Genomic DNA, 22242 nt, shown 5'->3' on the forward strand with positions numbered 1-22242 from the left:
CAGTGGAGATAGCCTAGGTTTTTCCATTCTGATTGCTTTAAAAACGATTAGATAATGTTTTTTGCAATATTATAATGATTTTAAGCATATTCTTCTTATCTTAATGGAGTTTTAATCTAACATACAATTAAGCTCTACAATTAATCTACTGGGAAAGAGGTAAAAAATTATCATTAGGTTCTTGTGTCTGATATACTTGGTACATTTTTACCTTGACTGCTTCACTAACTAGTAATTTGCTTCCTTTGAACAATCAAGGTAGAAAATTTGGATATTGAAATTCCAATATAAAGCCTAATTAACAGAATTTAATTTTTTGACATGTACTTCTATTCTGTACACCAACACGTAAGTTAGAAAAAAAAAGTTAATGGGCTTTCTTCTATTTTAAGCCTAGTTACCGTGACCTGGACCATGAACCAGCCTGCTGCTAAGTCGCTTCAGTCATGTCTGACTCTGTGCAACCCCATAGATGGCAGCCCACCAGGCTCCCCCATCCCTGGGCTTCTCCAGGCAAGAACACGGAGTGGGTTGCCATTTCCTTCTCCAATGCATGAGAGTGAAAAGTGAAAGTGAAGTCGCTCAGTCGTGCCCAACTCTTCACAACCCCATGGACTGTAGCCTACCAGGCTCCTCCATGCATGGGATTTCCCAGGCAAGAGTACTGGGGTGGGTTGCCATTGCCTTCTCCCTGAACCAGCCTACCATTACATTTTTAAGAGCTCAAGTACAGGCACAAAGGTCTCAAGCCACATTTAAAATTATACAAATCAATATAATCCAGAACAAAATGAACAAGAACTATTGTAGACAGCTGAGTTTACAAAATATAGGACTAGCATGATTAATCAGTTTTCTATGATCAGTTCATAGCTATGACAACATCATTTTGGCATCAATAGTTATAAAAACAAAATAAGTCAACTATGTCCCATTTTTCTTTTTTTACACTATATTTCTTATTCCCTAGAATTTCTTATCCCATTCCATACACATGTTTATTCTAAAAGTCACATTGGTTGTCTTTAATACACATCTAAATTCTCTAAAGGAACATTTTCTCCTTTTAAAATTTACCCCTTACTCTTGTCTGGCCTTTTTTTCCCCCCTGAAACAATTCTTTTTTCAGTGTTTTGGTTTTAAAAGCTTGCCTGTATTTGATTTTTTAGCATTTTCTTACCTATTCATTTGTCTACCCATGAAGGTAATTTACTCTTTTATTCTTTTTTTCCTTTGGTTAACTTTGTCTTAACTAATTTCAACTGTTTTTCCATCTCTTCAATGTTTACATTTCTTTCTCATTTTACAAATAACCTCTTCTTTTCCAGTATACAATACTGATATCCTTTCATTAATTCCATCTGGCCAAACTATCATTGAAAAAAGCCACTTACGGATGAGAGCTATCAAAGTCTCTAAGCATTACCTGGCAACAAGAGTCAGAAGAAACATAACTAACTTACTTGTCAGAAGTATTATGTCTACCTGTAAGAAATAATTGTGGTTAGCCATTTCTCTATTGTACCATTTTAATCCCTTGTATTAAGAAAAAAAATCCTAGCAGAAGATATTTTCATTTCTAAGTATCAAAATAAACTTAATTTCTCCAAGGAAATATACTTTTTTTTCATGGAAAATGTAAATTTATCATCTGAGCCTATTTCCCTCTTTTTTTTCTTTTTGCCTATCTCCCTCTTTGCTTTCACTACCAGGAAACCCAGAAAAACCTTTAGGATCATCTTTAGTAGTTGTGTAGGACTTTATAGTCTATGTGACTACATATTAACTCTTCTCACAGAAGCAGAATCCAGCCTACACGTATTTTCCCATTTCTGATTTGTAATTATAAATTAAACATATTTTTATTATTTTCCTGTGAGGTTTTATGCTATGTTAAGTTACTTCAGTCGTGTCTGACTCTTTGCAATCCTACGACTGTGGCCCATCAGGTTCCTCTTTCAATGGGCTCTCTAGGCGAGAACACTGGAGTCAACTGCCATGCCCTCCCTGCTTCAGGTGAATCCTGACCCAGGCATTGAAACCACGTCTCCTGCGGCTCCTACACTGCAGGCGGATTCTTCACCACTGAACCACACGGAAAGCCCGTGAAGTCTTATAAACAACCTCAAGCCAATAACAAAATAAAAATGACTATGTTTAGTGAGCACTGTATCATATAGAATGAATGAATTTTCCTTTTCCACACAGGATACATTTTTTATAATACTTACACCAATGGAGAAAGATATAGGACACTTGGATTTTTCCCACAAAAGCAGAAAACATGAATAACTAACCTCCTAAATTAAGTATAACACCTTCCATGTAAATTCCCTGAAAGCATATATATCTTGGTTGAAGTGTCAGTATTATATTATTTTTAAGCTAGAAGAGTTATTTTTAACCCCTTAGAAGTAATATAATCTAATCTTTTATTGATGTGGAATAGCTAAGGCATTCACTCAAGGTACAAATCTCTAAATGTGGTATTTTAGTGAGCTTCATACTTTCTGAGGGCTTCCCTGGTGGCTTAAGACGGTAAAGAATCTGCCTGCAATGCGGGAGACCCAGGTTCAAATCCTGAGTCAGGAAAATCCCCCGGAGAAGGGCATAACAACCCACTCCAGTATTCTTGCTGGGAGAATTCCATGGACAGAGGGGCCTTGTGGGCTAAGTTGGACATGACTGAGCGACTAACACTTTCACTTTTATATTATCTGAAAACAGCTCTTGTTCAACAATAACTATAGACACCAGCCGTAACTCCTGAATTTGGCTCTTGGAATTAACCCTTTATCTCTGAAACCCTTTCATCTCTGAAACATCCAGCATGATTAGGGGCTCTGTCACCTGTGCTTTGTAGGTGGCAGAGACAGCAGTGCTCTGGGGCCTGGAATGAAGCCCCTGGCAGGGCACAGCCTCACGGCCCTCCAGGCCTGGCTGCCTCTGCTGTGGACAGCAGCAACAGGCAGAGCTGGCTCCAACTCTCCCATCATGGAGATGCTTCCAGGTCACTCAGTTTATAAAATGTACAGGATGGGGGAGGAGCTGTCCTGAGCTTCTCTGAGCCAAAGAATAATGCCACCTTTGATCTGTAGGAATGGAAAATAAAGCTTTTCCTTGGCAAGTGGGTTTTAAATATTTCTCCATTAATAGTTAATGCACATGCAGACCAGCAGAGTGACAGCTCCTTGTGATTATGAATTCTGGCTTCGTAATGCTAGTCCAAATAGGAGCTGAACTTTCAAAATCACAGTGTTACTTTTGACAAATTAAATTGTCCTACTTAGGAAGGTAGGAGGAATGAAGAGAAAGAAAGTGAGAGAGTGGGAGTAAATTCTCCTTGGAGGTGATTCTCAAATTGAGGAAGAAAGAAATGAGAAAAGACTACCTTTGTGTTTTCTAAGCTGCTGATACTGCCAATGTTTATTAGAAAATAGCTTCAGAGGATTCCCATGCTGACACTGAGCCAGACCAAGAAGGGGGAAGGACAGACATTGGCAGCATGTCTCACTGTCTCCAAACAAAGAAGAAAATATATTTAAGGGAGTGGTTACTTTTTAATAAGAATCAGGTCATTCTTAATGCCCAGCAATTTAAAACCAATCAGAAAGAAAATGATTTTAAATTTCTAACAATCTGAAAATACCAAGAAGTTTTTTAAACAGATAATCCACTTTATAGCCCATTGTAATATTAAGGGTCTAAATTATGTGAGGTTGCATCAATGTATTCTTTGCCTTTCAAAACTAATTCTTTCCCCTTCAAAGTTCCTTGAGCATTCTGGTGGTTTGGAGTAACCAAGATATTACAACACACGCTCCACTCAGGAGGTCTGCTGAATGAATTGTCTGGTCTTTATCTGAAGTTCCATATCTAGGAGTCACATGATTTTCTAGCAGAGACAAGAATATAAAAGTCAGACAGGTAGTACCTAATGCTGAAAATGCTAATAAAAAAAACAACAACAACAACTTCATACTCTCTGACTACCATCTTACTAAATTCCTCTAACGTAACACTTACAAACGTGAACTTCAGGAATCAACCTCAGTTCACTTCAGTTCAGTTGCTCAGGCATGTCCGACTCTTTGCAGCCCCATGAATCGCAGCGCGCCAGGCATACCTGTCCATCACAAACTCCTGGAGTTTACTCAAACTCATGCCCATTGAGTTGGTGATGCCATCCAGCCATCTCATCGTCTGTTGTCCCCTTCTCCTCCTGCCCCCAATCCCTCCCAGCACCAGGGTCTTTTCCAATAAGTCAACTCTTCACATGAGGTGGCCAAAGTATTGGAGTTTCAGCTTCAGCATCAGTCCTTCCAATGAACACCCAGGACTTATCTCCTTTAGGATGGACTGGTTGGATCTCCTTGCAGTCCAAGGGACTCTCAAGAGTCTTCTCCAATACCACAAGGAATCAACCTAGGACTGAGCAATGCAGAACTGAGGTGTGGGCATGCCTCTCCATGCCAGGAAATCAGCTGAGTGATGAAATAGAGAGAGCCCTACTCCTCACCAAGGAGAGGAGGACAAAAGTTTCAAATTCTACGATAACAGGAATAACTGTCCTGATCTACAGTTCCTGGGAACTTACCATAACTCGGTGGAAGTCTCTCTTAAAAGCTATTCACTCTTATTCTTTTCATTAATAGCAGGGATAGTGAACTTCAATGTCATCCTTAATTGTTATAATTCAACAATTATTAGTTCAATATCAACTATGTAAGATGCTTTGCTAAATAACATAAAGTATACCAATGGAAAGCATTTTTCTCACTGTTACACATGCATTTTATCAAATGAACATGACATAGACAAGCTGAGATAGATGAAAATTCTGTGAAAAGAGTTGGGTGTCCTACTGAGTTGTCACGATGATTGGAGGAACACGAATCACAAATACCCTGTAGTGGAAGGAACAGACCTACAATGAATTTTTTTGTCCCAAATGCCGATGGTGCCCCTGGTGAAAAAGGTTGATGACATGTTGGTAATTTTTAGGGCCAACAAATATTAAGATTAAAGATGATTAAGGTAGACTCAAATGGTATCAGAAGCCTAGAAAGGTCTGGGGACTAACTGAAAAGCTTCAGTCCTTTAGGGGTCTCTGTGATCAACTGTCTCCAAATCTCACTTTCCCAAGGCATTAGTTGAATTGATTCCTAGAAAAGCAGATTAGAAAGAGAAATGGGACACTGGAAACATTGACCTAACCTGAGAATCCCTTGGGATTCTTGACAAAGGCCTGAAATTAATTTTCTGCCATCAGTTTTTCTAACTCAGCAGCCACTCCAAGTTCTAAATGAGTCCTTCATCAATATCCTTAAGACTGTTTTGGAGATTTCTAAATCTCTGGAAAAATTTGGGAGCTTATATAAAGAGAGACACTACACAAATCTGTAGCATTGCCTTTGGTTTCTAACCTAATCTGTAATTTGTTTATAAGTCAAATGCAAAATTAGTGCGAGTCTAATGAGCTTAGATATACTGACACATATGAAGTCACAAATGAAGAACCCCAGTACAAAAATGTTTGGAAAAGTACTATACTCCAGAAGTACTGAGTGGGAGGAATAATGGCCTTCAATATGCCAGAATGGAAATTCGCAAGCAGAGCACTTAACACGGAAACCACAAGCAAAAGAAGACTGCACTTTTTGTTCAGTGATTTCCTATTAATTGTGATGTAAATTATATGAATGCGATTTTGACAAAGAAGAGCACTGTTTCTAAAAAAAATAGTGGTTTATGTGCAAAATACAAAATGCATCAAGAAAAAATGCTCTTTAGTATCATGGATGCAGTAAACTCTGAGATAATGGCTTATGATTAGATAACTTTCATTTTATTATTTTTTTCTTTTTTACCTAGACTTTTAATGCTTAAGTCTTTGGAATAAAGCAAATATTAACAGACAATTAGTATAGATTTACAGGCATTTTTCATATGTAAGTCTTGATCCCAGCATGAAATACAAAATCATCTCACTTTGGTTACATTAGGTTGAAATTGTTATTCTAACAATATGTGCTGTCAGAGGATGGTAGCTTTGTGGCTAACGTGGACAGCTATCCATACAGGAAACAGCTAGCAGTCAACAAACTTGATTAACGTTGGGCAGAATTCTTTAGGGAGTAAAATATCACCGTTTGCTGAGTCCCTAGAGAGTTTATATCTTCTGTTAACTAAGATGATTCCCAGGGGACACAAATTAAAGTCTACCACACTCTTGAAAATAAATATGTCTCTTTAGAGGAGGTAGAAGTTAAAATACTATATTAAAGAAAGGTAACTTAAAATGATAAAAAATTGGAGAAGAAAGAAGACAACTTCTATTTGACCTTGAACGTACTTCTTATTCTATAAGAAATTTTAAAAAGCTAGAGGGTAGTTGTTTCTTGTCATTATACTGTTGCTGATTCTGTGGTTAGTTATTAATTTTATTTTTTATGATTCACAATCTGCTCTTTGAAATATGCCATATGCTCAAAGCAATTCAAGGATGACAACTGTCAGAATTACTCCAATAAAAATTGCCTAAATGAGGAAGATTTACTGCAGCCTGATATTTCAGTGGAAAGTCCCTCTACCCTCCCCACCTGCTTTTTCAGACACTGAATATTGCAACCATTTTTTCAAGTCAAAATCACATAACTGTTCTGCAAAAACTTCTAAGACAATTTAAGTAGAATCGGTGAAACACAGTAGGCTAAGGGTGAATTAACAGACATGGAAAACAATATAAATAGTTATTAGATGGATTGCCTGCAATCAATATGTGAGTTCCAAGCCAGTTTTCTTAAATCACATGCAAATGCATTGACTTAATATGACAACGTCTGTGCTATGTAACACTAATAAACATTAAATTGGACAAGCCCTGTACCCTGGAAGCAGCAAGTCAATTGGAAGGCATTTTTTTTTTTTAATCTCTGGAAAGATCTGAGGGGTGGACAGAATCCACCTGAGTGCTCCAATAACAATACATTTTGTTAAATGTTACCAGTCCATTTATCCTTCATTTTGTTTCAGTCTATTTATTAATGCAGTTTCATTTATTGCTATTCATCTTGAAGATAAATCTTTGTCCTTCTATAGAATTACACCAAATAGAATGTGATAAAGGGAACTTTCTTGCAATTATGATGTCGGTGCCGTCTGTCAGCACACAGGGGATGGAAATGAGTTTGGGGACAGGGAAGGGAATTCTAATAGACACCATGATACATACAATGAACGCAAAAGATATCCTGAGAGAGAGAAAGACTTGTCAGACTAATCAGATCTTCCCCAGCAAGGTAAAGGCAAGAAGGGTAGCTCTAACCTTGTAAAGATGCTGCTGCTGCTCCTCTGACATCATCAGGTCGTGGCTGTCCATCACGAGAGACTCCATGTCAATCAGCCAATCCCAGAGCTCCTGATATTCTGAATCAAAGTCCAGAAGCCTGAAGATAAGGCACAAAATGTATTATGCATAAATACAGTGTAGTTGTTAAAAATCTCGTATTAGAATAATATATTCTTGAAAACCTATGATGTTCCTGGGTGATACCTGTAGAAAAAGAAGGAAAAATTCTCAGTGTGGTTACACAGTGGGCCAGATAGGAACTCGAGCTTGTGACATAGCCATTTTCTTAGATTTTGAAAACATAACATGTAATTCTGATGCTTGTACCTGAGACATATTATGGCTATTTCCATTCGCTCACCCTTACTGAGGATTTGCAGCATTTGAACAAAACAATTTGAACAAAATGAACTATGTCCTTGAAAAAGAGCATTGCCGTATTTAACAGACTGAGACATGGAGGGTCAGTGCCTTGGGAAGATTACCCAGTCCAGAATCTGGGGTACAAATAGCACTCTCAGCATTCAAACCTCTTTCTCTTTGACTAGATTTTCCATGGATACTGCATGCGTCCTAATATATTCATGATTAAGAATACTAATTCAGCTAATTTCTCTATATGATCACTATATACTACCATATCCAAAATATTATTTTCACTGGGAAATGACTCAATCATTTATCTGTCCCTCTGCTGTCTATCTGCCTATCTCTGCAAACGTATATCCTACATTTATTGTCATGGGTGAGTAGCCAGCATTTCAGCTTAACACTCAGAGATAGGCTTGAGTGACTCTGGTAAGCCAGTGAGAACCAGGGGCAGATCCAGTATTAGACAGGTGTTCCCCACAGACACGTAGGAAACAAAGGTAAGGACAGGAAGTCAAAACAATGAATCTCTGAATAGCCAGCAATCATTAAAATTCAAAGGAGGATCACTATGGTTTTCAACAAAATAAATCATTAGAATAAGGAGCTTAAAAGGATTAATGTGATTCTCTATTGAAAGCCTGGTGAATAAGTAAAGCTCAGATTCTTCTAAAACACTGTGATCAGAAAATGAAAGTGCAGAATGAAAAAAAAACTATGACTTTGTCCTTCTCCCCAAAATCATCCCTCTAAAAGAAATCTTCGAGTTTTGTCAAACTCTGAGCAAAACGCTATCAGTACTAATGAAGCAGCAGCCTCAGGTATGAATCTGAACTTATCAAGTGGGCATCTTATTACCTCCTTGTCCCTGTTTCTATACATGAAATGACCACTTTCCAAAAAAGTGAACATCTGCTTTTCATAACTTACAATTTAATCTTAATAGATATGCAAAAAAATTAAGGTGTATCTGGTGATGGAGCCTAGACCTAGAATCGTCTATTTTATTTTAATTACTTATCCATAATTATAAAGCTTTTTGATTAGAACTATAAGTACCCAGGACAAGGCTTATCATTGGCTAACACGTAGAATGAATTAATAAATGTTTAGTGAATGTCAGTGATGGATATAATCGATGTAGCCAAAACCTTCGGTAAGGCTAAGGTGGTCTAGAGCTGTGCTTTCAGACTTTACTATGCATATGGCATAGCTGAGAATCTTGTTGAAATGCAGATACTGACTCAATACTTTTAGGGTTGGGTCTGAGACTCTGAAGTAAGTATTGGCAACTGGCAATTCTGCTGCTCCTAGATCATGCTTTGAGTAGTAAAGACTTACAAGCATACATGAAATCTGAAATAGTATCCCATTTCAAAATACTAACAAACAAGCAAAAACCACTGCAAGAGGAACCAATAAACGGTTAGGCTTTTTTTTAATTCATTCTGTGAGTGATTGATAAGGAATGACTAATAAGCATTTGCTCACACGGCAGGCACAATCACTTAGAAATATCTCCTGAATTATGTTTACTGTTTCTCTCTTCTTGTACCTCTCAGGGGAAAGACAGGGGAAAGGTGGCATGCTATCCCCCAAATTAGGAGAGTATACTCCTAATACTCATATAGGTGAGAATATCCAGGAGAATATTAAAAGCAAAAGATAAAGGAAGGGAAAGGCTCCCCACTTCCATCTCAGTGAACTTGGAGAACAAGAATGAAATAAAGGCAAGAGGAGCAGGTGCTCAAATGTGTGCCCCCCTCTCTCTTGGCTTAAGACCTAAAGGGAAAGCCAGGATGCTTTTCCTGCTACGTAGTCTGGGAGATTGCCTTAAGCGATGCCCTCCCAATAACCTGAGGTGGGGATGTTGCAGAGAGTTGTGGTCAGGACTCCCTTTGCTACTCTATTCTCTTCCCCCTTGATGAGACTGTTCTCTCATCCTCCCATGAGGTTTCTGGGAGTTCAGCTGGTGAACTTGACAGAGGCATTACCATGGCAACAAAGACACAATGACCTCTAAGGAGAGCAAGGGGGGCCTCTGAAGTCAGACCTCAGAGAGCTGGCTGGGCCAGTGAAGGCTGAGATGAAGCTTAGTCAGCAGGAAATACCTCCTGAACCAAGCCAAGAGATAACAACACAGCCACAGGCCTATGTCGGCTGCAACCTATAATGTAATGGCAGGGCAAGACCCATTTCATAGAACCTAACCAGCCTGCAGCCAGGGGCCACATTAAGCCAGAGGGCCTCACTGTACCCCAGAATCACAAGATCACATAAGCCCCTTAAAAGAAGGGAGAGGAATAGGAAATCTGAAAAACAGCATTTATTTCAAGATGTTGTTCCCTAAAGAAAATGTTAATTTTTTAGGAAAGGCTACAATATTGTGTGTAAGAGCCTGAACTCTGATCGTAAAACCAGGTTTTTTCCGTTGTTATACCAATGATGTATGTAATTAGAAAGTCTCATAAATTATCAATCAGCAAGTGATAATCAGGAAGCCTGTTTTCTTTTCCATACGTGTATGATTAAAAAAGAAGCTTTGATTATGACTAAACAATTCAAGGGCAAGGGGTGAATTTATCTTTGTATCCCTAATGCCCAGAATCAGTTCAGTTCAGTAGCTCAGTTGTGTCTGACTCTTTTCGACCCCACAGACTGCGGCACACCAGACATCCCTGTCTATCACCAAGTCCCAGAGCTTGCTCAAACTTACGTCCATTGAGTTGATGATGCCATCTAACCATCTCATCCGGTGTCATCCCCTTCTCCCGCCTTCAATTTTTCCCAGCATCAGGGTCTTTTCCAAAGAGTTAGTTCTTTGCATCAGATAGCCAAAGTATTGGAGTTTCAGCTTCAGCATCAGTCCTTCCAATGAATATTCAGTACTGATTTCCTTTAGGATGGACTGGTTGGATCTCCTTGCAGTCCAAGGGACTCTCAAGAGTCTTCTCCAACACCACAGTTCAAAAGCATCAATTCTTCAGCACTAAGCTTTCTTTATAATCCAACTCTCACATCCATACACGACTACTGGAAAAACCATAGCTTTGAATCTTTGGACCTTTGTTGGCAAAGTAATGTCTCTGCTTTTTAATATGCTGTCTATGTTGGTCATAGCTTTTCTTTCAAGGAGCAAGCATCTTTTAATTTCAAGGCTGTAGTCATCATCTACAGTGATTTTGGAGCCCAAGAAAATAAAGCCTGCCACTGTTTCCATTGTTTCCCCATTTTTTGCCATGAAGTGATGGGAACGGATGTCATGATCTTAGTTTTTTAAATGCTGAGTTTTAGGCCAGCTTTTTCACTCTCCTCTTTCACTTTCATCAAGAGACTCTTCAGTTCCTCTTCACTTTCTGCCATAAAGGGGTGTCGTCTCCATATCTCAGGTTACTGATATTTCTCCCGGCAATCTTGATTCTAGCTTGTTCATCCAGTCTGGCATTTTGCATGATGTACTCTGCATCTAAGTTAAATAAGCAGGGTAACAATATATAGCCCTGATGTACTCCTTTCCCAATTTGGAACCAGTCTGTTTTTCCATGTCTGATTCTAACTCTTGCTTCTTGACCTGCATACAGATTTCTCAGGAGGCAGGTAAGGTGGTCTGGTATTCCCATCTCTTTAAGAATTTTCCACAGTTTGTTGTGATCTACACAGTCAAAGGCTTTGGCATAATCAATGACCAGGATAGTACTTGATAAATGATGATGAATGAATATAGATAATGAAACCAAAAACTTTTAGTAGGGCAAGAATGAATTCAGAAGAGCAATACATGATAGAGATAATATTTCATCCTCAAACACCAACTGTGATACAGACAGGCTTCCCCATTCATTCTGAAGGTGAGATTTTGCCTTCAGTACACAATGGTACATTTGCTTACTTGAAATGATTATATGCAGTATGCTCTCAATTAATGTAAGCTGCCTTCTCATTCCTTTCACATCTTGCTTCTATGGTGAAAATTAAAGGAAATTTATGAACAGATTTTAAATAGATGAAAACTACATACAGGATGATAAAATGTTCAGGATCATGAAATTTTTTTTTACTAGCTCTTTACCATGTCTTTACATCCATTCAGCTGTTCCCTCCTGTTATTCTCCCTATCAAAGGACTTAGAACAAAAGCCATTTCTTCCAGTTAAACGTACCTCAGGCTCATCTGAGATGATCTTCACTGGAGACCTGCAAGTCCTGAATGAATCTAACAAAAATATTCACAATTCCTCAGTCCCGTCTGTTTTCATCCTAGCTGAGAATACTTAAGCTTGAGTTTGTTAGATATGGTAAATGCTTTGGTTCTTTATATTGTTTCTTTAGTGTAGAACCAGCACTAGTGTTTTTCAAAGGACAAATTCTCATCAGATCCTAATACTGAAAAGTGGAAGTGTTCGTAACTTCAGCAGTGTCTGACTCTTTGGGACCCCGTGGGCTATGGTCCGCCAGGCTCCTCTGTCCATGTAATTTCCCAGGTGAAAATACTGGAGAGGCTTGCCATTCCCTTCTCCAGGGATCTTCCCAACCCAGGGATGGAAACTTAATTCTGAAGACAAAAACATATTTTAAGCACTTGTGCCTGATTTCAGATTCTTTGCCATGTGTTAATTCACAGCTTAGGAAAAACCTGACAGTTTTCCAAATTTAAGTGAAATCAAATACATAACTTTGTAACAAATCAGAAATAAATTACTAGAATTTCTTTGTTGTTGTTTTTTTAAAACTTCCAAATGACTATAATTTAATGTGCTGATTATAGCAGGAAAATTCTGAGGTAAAGGTAGTAGCTTACGTTCCTCTATTACCTGCAAAGGTATGTTGTAGACTAGTGATTTTATAAAAGACATCTTCTAAGGAAAGCCAGCTACCACACAGGAAAACAGAAAAGATCATAGATGAGTGAATTTATCAAGGGTAGCACAGAACTAGTTAGTTCTATAACTCTTTGCAGAATATGCTGATTCCATCTGCTGATTTCAGAACCAGGTACTTTTCCTTGAAGTCCTCGTGACAAATGACCTCTTTTTAAAAGAGAGAGAGAGATGATTGAAATTGTGGCAAATAGTTCAGAACCTTTTAAGGGCTATGAGTACAAGAACTGCTCTTTTGGAAGGATTTTCCTCAAAAAATTTTCTTTGTAAATGTGCTTGGGTTCCTGTCAACTGATTGATACAAATATATAATCTCCTAGATGTTAAAAGGTCTCAAAGCATACATTTTCAGTACTCTATGAATACATTATACTCTATGAAAATATTACAAAGAAGACTTGTACACTATTCTAAGACAGTGTTATAAATCAAACACATCACCAAAGTGATATTCTTTTGGATATTTTTCCTTTAAATTGCCATATACCCGAAGGTTTCACAATAAAAGAGTTGGACATTCTATTGCAGATATGATATTACCAGTTTTGGAGCTTTATAAGCACAATCATGTTATGAGAATGAAAAGTCTTCTAAATCAAAGTTAGGTTTTGTCAGATAAATATAGAATTATGTGTTCATTTCAGGGTCTGAAATTCTAATAAAGACAGAGACAAGTCTATGGAAAAAATAAACATGTAATTTTTTTCTTTAGTATTTTTTTTTTCTAAATTTGGGCTAACTACTATGATAATTAACAAAAGTATTTCCCAATATCTTATCCATCATTTTCTCAACTTTTTCAGGTTTTTAAAAAAAAGATTCCAGGATTTTTCACCATGGAAATAAAATACTAACAAGACTGTTTAGTATCAATTTTTGCAGACTGGATAGCAATATATTATTTGTGAGGCTGGCATAGTTTAAGAAATGATCCTTCCTCTAAACCCTGGTGGGAGTTATGTTTGACCAGCTAAGTGTTTGAATACATAAATGCATTCAGCCTTTGATATTTAAAGTGAGCATCATTAACTCAACATTTCAACTTAAACTTTGCTTAAAAGATAAAGTTTCACCCAAGTGAAATCAATGGAAGGTGTGTGTGAATATATGAGGTTCCAGCTTGGTCCACTAAGGAATTTTGATTAAATCAGACACCAAATGAAGAAATCATCAAAATAGAGCAACCTATAGTTGAAGAAAAGATAATACTAAAAAGCCCTGGAAGCTTTTCTACTAAGGGTGAGTAATACATATTTTGGAGCATTTAAGTATCCATCTTTTGTAAACTTAATAGTTCCTTTCACATCAACATATCCAAAAACACAAGATCAGTTCCTGAGATACTAGCTTGTCTATGTTGGAATTTCTGTTAAGTGATCCAATTTTCCTAGCTTCTTTACCATATTGATTCTTTCCCCAAATATTCACTAAGTGTTCACTGTTCACATTATTTGCTCAAGGAAGTTTGCCTCTGGTTTTCAAAAAAGACACTAAAGGTAATGGTAGCAAAATCTCATAAAAATACAGTTTAATATTATTGAAGTAAAACACTAATAACTGATTAGAATTTCCATCATCCTCTATGCCATGTGTCATGTAAGCACAGCAGGGAGATACAAGAGTGGCACCTAGTCCAATCACAATATCATTCAAGAATAAAATTTAGCTTTCTGGACATGAAATCAGATATGCACAGTTGCATGTAGAATCCCTTTCCACTCTAAACATATTAAAGTGTGGACACTAATTTACTATTTTGAATGAAAATTCATGAGCCACTTCCTCATGAGAAAAGCTGCCTGCCTTTGCCATTAATAAATAAAAAGGAATATGGAGTTCTTTCCAGTAGTAATTTTCTGAATTCTCATATATACCCATGTACATGTGAAAATGTCTAAGAAAAATAAAATCAACCCTACAGATTTGTTAACAATAGGCTCCACTTTCTCATGGTCTCATGGACTGTTCATAAACTCTTGCTATTAAAATACAATCCATAAAGCAAAAAAATTCTAACCTCCAAGATTAGCCACAAAATTAGAAGTATTAATTTAAGTTTCTGGATATATCTAGAGGATTCCGTTAGGCTGTCAGGAAGTCAAAACTCTCTCTAAATTTTCAAATACACTGGACTAAGTATAGCCAAAGAACTTGAAAACATTCTGAAGAATTTAGAAATGGTAGTGATTCTAACACAAATGTGAGAACCTGTATATCTGAAGACAAAGCAAGAGATAACGTTGTTTAAAAAAGAGAGAGAGATAAACCTTTCTATGTCATTGTCGATGTGTTAGAGGGCCTGGATCCAGACTTGCTTCTGGCACACTGCTGAGGATTAGGCAGCTCAGCCTTTTGTGAAAAGTCTACTCTATCCTATATTTCCCTGGTTTTCAAAGATTTAACAAGCAATAGAGAATATTTGAGGAGGGTATGGCAAACCACTCCATTATTCTTGCCCAGAGAATCCCCATAGCCAGAGGAGCCTGGTGGGTGGAGTTGCAAAGAGTCAGACATGATTGAGTGACTAAGCATAGCACAGAGAATATTTACCCTCAAGGTTAGGGCAGGGGATAAAAATGTGTGCTCAGTCACTCCAGTCGTGGCCGACTTTGAGACCCCACAGACTACAGCCTGCCAGATTCCTCTGTCCATGGTATTTCCCAGGCAAGAATACTGGAGTGGGTTGCCATTCTCCTCCAGGGGATCCTCCCAACCCAGGGATCAGACTCATGTCTCCTGCCTCATGTGTCTGCTGCCTTGGCAGGTGGATGCTTTACCACTGTGCCACCTGGGAAGCTCAGGAGGTAAATAACATAGGAATAACTCTCTGCCACCCAATCTCTAACAAAATCTTTGTGGAAGAATTACTATGGAGATCTCTCCCAACATGACTTCATCTATCCTGTAGATTGGCTCTTAACTGAACTGTGCTTTGACATTACTTCTGCAGCCTACATCAAAAAATTGCCTTGGGAATTTGGTTTCTCTTATGAAAGTATTAGTTGCTCAGTCATGTCCAACTCTTTGCGACTCCATGGACTGTAGCCCGCCAGGCTCCTCTGTCCATGAGATTTCTCAGGCAAGAATACTGGAGTGGGTTGCCATTCCTTTCTCCAGGAGATCCTCCCAACTCAGAGATCAAACTCAGGTCCCCCGCATTGCGGGCAGGTTCTTAATCATCTGAGGCACCAGGGAAGAGATGGAGTATCTCAGAGGCCTGTCTCCTCCTGAAAGAACTACCGGAGAAATCCCTCCCAGGACCCAGTGTGTTTCCCTGGATATATATAATTTTTAATCTTAGGATATTATGAATTTTCTGATGGATGAGATTTCACTCTTTTCTTTGGATGTGGAAAGCTTAGAGCCAAATCATTGCCCTTCTTGAGGGCATGCACAGAAGATACACTTTTTTTTGTTTTCTGGTACACATTTTACTTTTACCTAACTGAGTTCAGTCAAATATTTATTCTATTTTATTGTAAATATTTTTGGTAAGTTGACTTAAATCCTTTGTGAAAGTGATGTGGGAATGCATAAAGGAATACATTTTAAAGAAAAGAGTTAAGCTCTGCACATTAAAATGAGGCAGATTAGATTTGTTTTAGACTCTCTCATATCTCTTTCCTTCTTCAATTGATCCCATAAACTTTCCAAAGCAGCACAGAAATTGTTTCAGCATTGTTAAGATGGAAAGGAGTTATATCAATAAATAAATAAATAGTTGACTTTACTGTTAATTTTGAAATAATACTTCCCCAGTAATTATGCCACTACTGCTTTAGTTCATCCTTTGTTGGCTCTTGGTATGGATGGCATTAGATTACTGAAGTGGAAGACTATCTAGGTCTAAAATTAGTTTAATGTATTTGAACATTAGAAGGATATGATATTATGATCCCAAATAATACATTTTTACTGGTGAGATTCTTTTTACAGCTGCTAAGACTTATTTTAATAATCATAGTGCCCAGAATATCAGTTTTTAAGGAGGTTTTCAGGCACTTTTTGCTCCTTTGACTACAGGATGCATTGTGATCTTACTATGTGATAACACCAGAACACAACAGAAGGAACAAAAAGAACCTGGACTGAACACTGATCAGTTGTTCATTAGTTTGAGACAGGGTGAAAATCAGGGGAGGAAGGTTAAAATGCAGGGTGGAAATGAGTTCGCCTTGGATTGTCTAGTGATTTATCTGTGACAGTATTCCCAATATCAGCACACAGTTTATGACTGTGTGTACCAAAAAGAAAAATTTTATTAATATGCAAAAATGTTCCAAAAACAACCATTGAGCAGAAATTCAAAATGTTCATTGAGAGAAAGAGAATATGAGTGAGCACGAATGTTCACCCAGCTGCACAAGGATATTTTTGGCCTTTGGCTCAACAGAAAACCAGAAAGATTATCCTAGTGTAGTGAAATCCAGAGGTGATTACACCCCTTCTCAGGTATTGGAAGTCATTCAATATATCTTATTGCTGTGGTCAAACAGGAGATGGCAAGAGTGAATGTCGACATTCTAGGAATCAGCGAACTAAAATGAACTGGAATGGGTGAATTTAACTCAAATGACCATTATATCTACTACTGTGGGCAGGAATCCCTTAGAAGAAATGGAGTAGCCATCATAGTCAACAAAAGAGTCCGAAATGCAGTACTTGGATGCAATCTCAAAAACAACAGAATGATCTCTGTTCATTTCAAAGGCAAACCATTCAATATCACAGTAATTCAAGCCTATGCCCCAACCAGTAATGCTGAAGAAGCTGAAGTTGAACAGTTCTATGAAGACCTATCTACAAGACCTTTTAGAACTAACACCCAAAAAAGATGTACTTTTCATTATAGGGGACTGGAATGCAAAAGTAGGAAGTCAAGAAACACCTGGAGTAACAGGCAAATTTAGCCTTGGAGTACAGAATGAAACAGGGCAAAGGCTAATAGAGTTTTGCCAAGAGAACACACTGGTCATAGCAAACACCCTTTTCCAACAGCACAAGAGAAGACTCTATACATGGACATCACCAGATGGTCAACACCGAAATCAGATTGATTATATTCTTTGCAGCCAAAGATGGAGAAGCTCTATACAGACAGCAAAAACAAGACCAGGAGCTGACTGTGGCTCAGATCATGAACTCCTTATTGCCAAATTCAGACTTAAACTGAAGAGAGTAGGGATAACCACTAGACCATTTAGGTATGACCTAAACCAAATCCCTTATGACTATACTGTGGAAGTGAGAAATAGATTTAAGGGCCAAGATCTGATAGACAGAGAGCCTCATGGACTATGGATGGAGGTTTGTAACATTGTACAGGAGACAGGGATCAAGACCATCCCCATGGAAAAGAAATGCATAAAGGTAAAATGCTTATCTGAGGAGGCCTTACAAATAGCTGTGAAAAGAAGAGAAGCAAAAAACAAAGGAGAAAAGGAAAGATATTCCCATTTGAATGCAGAGTTCCAAAGAATAGCCAGAAGAGATAAGAAAGGCTTCCTCAGCGATCAATGCAAAGAAATAGAGGAAAACAACAGAATGGGAAAGACTAGAGATCTCTTCAAGAAAATTAGAGATATCAAGGGAACATTTCAGGCAAAGATGGGTTCGATAAAGGACAGAAATGGTATGGACCTAACAGAAGCAGAAGATATTAAGAAGAGGTGGCAAGAGTACACAGAAGAACTGTACAAAAAAGATCTTCATGAACCAGATAATCACAATGGTGTGATCACTGAGCTAGAGCTAGACATCCTGGAGTGTGAAGTCAAGTGGGCCTTAGAAAGCATCACTACGAACAAAGCTAGTGGGTGTGATGGAATTCCAGTTGAGCTATTTCAAATCCTGAAAGATGATTCTGTGAAAGTGCTGCACTCAATATGCCAGCAAATTTGGAAGACGCAGCAGTGGCCACAGGACTGGAAAAGGTCAGGTTTCATTTCAATCCCAAAGAAAGGCAATCCCAAAGAATGCTCAAACTACCGCACAATTGCACTCATCTCACACGCTAGTAAAGTAATGCTCAAAATTCTCCGAGCCAGGCTTCAGCAATATATGAACCAAGAACTTCCAGATGTTCAAGCTGGTTTTAGAAAAGGCAGAGGAACCAGAGATCAAATTGCCAATATCCGCTGGATCATCAAAAAAGCAAGAGAGTTCCAGAAAAACATCTATTTCTGCTTTATTGACTATGCCAAAGCCTTCGACTGTGTGGATCACAATAAGCTGTAGAAAATTCTAAAAGAGATGGGAATACCAGACCACCTAACCTGCCTCTTGAGAAATCTGTATGCAGGTCAGGAAGCAACAGTTACAACTGGACATGGAACAACAGACTGGTTCCAAATAGGAAAAGGAGTACATCAAGGCTGTATATTGTCACCCTGCTTATTTAACTTAGATGCAGAGTACATCATGAGAAATGCTGGGCTGGAAGAAGCACAAGCTGGAATCAAGATTGCTCAGAGAAATATCAATAACCTCAGATATGCAGATGACATCACCCTTATGGCAGAGAGTGAAGAGGAACTAAAAAGCCTCTTGATGAAAGTGAAAGAGGAGAGTGAAAAAGTTGGCTTAAAGCTTAACATTCAGAAAACTAAGATCATGGCATCTGGTCCCATCACCTCATGGGAAATAGATGGGGAGACAGTGGAAACAGTGTCAGACTTTATTTTTGGGGGATCCAAAATCACTGCAGATGGTGACTGCAGCCATGAAATTAAAAGACACTTACTCCTTGGAAGGAAAGTTATGGCCAACCTAGATAGCATATTAAAAAGCAGAGACATTATTTTGTCAACAAAGGTCCGTCTGGTCAAGACTATGGTTTTTCCAGTGGTCATGTATGGATGTGAGAGTTGGACTGTGAAGAAAGCTAAGTGCCGCAAAATTGATGCTTTTGAACTGTGGTGTTGGAGAAGACTCTTGAGAGTCCCTTGGACTGCAAGGAGATCCAACCAGTCCATCCTAAAGGAGATCAGTCCTGGGTGTTCATTGGAAGGACTGATGCTGAAGCTGAAACTCCAGGACTCTGGCCACCTCATGTGAAGAGTTGACTCATTGGAAAAGACCCTGATGCTTGGAGGGATTGGGGGCAGGAGGTGAAGGGGACGACAGAGGATGAGATGGCTGGATGGCATCACTGACTCGATGGGCATGAGTTTGAGTAAACTCCAGGAGTTGATGATAGACAGGGAGGCCTGGCGTGCTGCAACTCATGGGGTCGCAAAGAGTTGGACACGACTGAGCAACTGAACTGAGCTGAACTGAACTGATTGCTTATTTGATCTTTAATCAAGTAATGTTTTAAATAGTGATATATTTGTTTTCATCTGTCAACATTATTTCTCTTTGGAAGTGTTTTATATGCATATGTGTGTGTGTGTGTGTACATTATCACAATGATTCAGGAATACTTCATTTCCTAAAGGAAAATGGATTTATTTTTGCTGCCTAACTTTTAACCTTTTGTCTAGTTAAAGTTCATTTAATTCAACCTGTTGTGCTTAGAAATAACCTGTGTATACTGTTTGTATTTGAACGTAAAATTTACTCTAAAACATTACATGATGTGGGATGAATACTTCTACATTCTTACAGAGAACAAACCTGACTACACATCCATTTGTGGACATTGCCCAAATTCCCCCTCAGCCAGAGGCTGGAGTATGAGTGAGACTGAAGTATCTTCTAGAACTTTACCACAAGAACAGAAAGCCCTTTGAAATTCCCTCCAGAAGCAGAGTCAGGAAACATCTCCCTACTCTTCTACTCCATATTATTACTTACAGTAACCCTTAATATGTGTGCACAGACATGCATACACATGCGCACACATATCCCTATGTGATGTTGTTGTTTAGTTGCTCAGTTGTGTCTGTCCGACTGTTTGTGACCCCATGGACTATAGCATGCCAGGTTTCCCTGTCCTTCACCATCTCCCAGAGTTTGCTCAAACTCATATCCATTGAGTCAGTGATACCATCCAACCATCTTGCCCTCTTTCATCCCCTTCTCCTCTTGCCTTCAGTCTTTCCCAGCATCAGGGTCTTTTTCAAAGAGTCTGCTCTTCGCATCAGATGGCCAAAGTATATATCAACTTGAATTCTGATCTTTTATTTTTAATCCTGTATGCTCTCTCTCCTCCTTTAAGAATTTAGACTAGAGTGAATATACATCCCTAAAACTAATTTTTTTATGTAGTTGGAAGCAATCTGAGCAGACCTAATACATTTTAATAGCTGGAATCAGAAGTTTCCACCAGCAGCTTGAAGACAGAAAATAATAGTCAACAGTAGTTCTCAATTCCTGCTAATCAAGATATCACCTTGGAATTTTCAATGCTATGGTTTTATTTTGGGTTTCCCAGGGGGCAGCAGTGGTAAAGAACTCGCCTGCCAATGCAGGTAGGCTTAAGAGATGTGGGTTTGATCCCTGGGATGGGAAGTTCCCCTGGAGAAGGGCACAACAACCCTGTCTAGTATTCTTGCCTGGAGAATCCCATGCACAGAGAGCCTGGCAGTCCATAGGGTCGCACAGAGTCAAGATACATCTGAAGTGACTTGGCACACATACAAATTTTATTTTAAAAGACTTGTATAATACAGTCTGAAAGATTCTAGCTGAAATAAAAATGCCTCTATCAAAAAAAAAAAAAAGAAAGAATAAGAAATGTCTCTATCAGCCATATCTTTTATTTTTTTTAATTTTTTTTCATGCATATATTTATTTTATTTTTTTGTTGTTGTTGTTAATTTTTTTTTTATTAGTTGGAGGCTAATTACTTTACATCATTGCAGTGGTTTTTGTCATACATTGAAATGAATTAGCCATGGATTTACATGTATTCCCCATCCCAGTCCTCCCTCCCACCTCCCTCTCCACCCGATCCCTCTGGGTCTTCCCAGTGCACCAGGCCCGAGCACTTGTCTCATGCACCCAACCTGGGCTGGTGATCTGTTTCACCCTAGATAATATACATGTTTCAATGCTGTTCTCTTGAAACATCCCACCCTCGCCTTCTCCCAGAGTCCACAAGTCTGTTCTATACATCTGAGTCTCTTTTTCTGTTTTGCATATAGGGTTATCGTTACCATCTTTCTAAATTCCATATATATGTGTTAGTATACTGTAATGGTCTTTATCTTTCTGGCTTACTTCACTCTGTATAATGGGCTCCAGTTTCATCCATCTCATTAGAACTGATTCAAATGAATTCTTTTTAATGGCTGAGTAATATTCCATGGTGTATATGTACCACAGCTTCCTCATCCATTCGTCTGCTGATGGGCATCTAGGTTGCTTCCATGTCCTGGCTATTATAAACAGTGCTGCGATGAACATTGGGGTGCACGTGTCTCTTTCAGATCTGGTTTCCTTGGTGTGTATGCCCAGAAGTGGGATTGCTGGGTCATATGGCAGTTCTATTTCCAGCTTTTTAAGAAATCTCCACACTGTTTTCCATAGTGGCTGTACTAATTTGCATTCCCACCAACAGTGTAAGAGGGTTCCCTTTTCTCCACACCCTCTCCAGCATTTATTGCTTGTAGACTTTTGGATAGCAGCCATCCTGACTGGAGTATAATGGTACCTCATTGTGGTTTTGATTTGCATTTCTCTGATAATGAGTGATGTGGAG

The 22242-nt window shown here is 38.5% G+C and overlaps 1 protein-coding gene across 1 annotated transcript in view; it reads right to left on the bottom strand.

Moving 5' to 3' along the window:
* AKAP6 (A-kinase anchoring protein 6) overlaps positions 1–22242 on the bottom strand; it is a 486146-nt gene that overhangs the window by 113857 nt on the left and 350047 nt on the right. The window contains exon 9 of the mRNA XM_020870415.2: positions 7328–7448. Coding sequence (XP_020726074.2) covers positions 7328–7448 — 121 coding nt within the window. The remainder of the gene's footprint in view (positions 1–7327; positions 7449–22242) is intronic.

This window comes from Odocoileus virginianus, chromosome 16, assembly GCF_023699985.2.
Source record: "Odocoileus virginianus isolate 20LAN1187 ecotype Illinois chromosome 16, Ovbor_1.2, whole genome shotgun sequence".
NCBI classification, from domain to species: domain Eukaryota; kingdom Metazoa; phylum Chordata; class Mammalia; order Artiodactyla; family Cervidae; genus Odocoileus; species Odocoileus virginianus.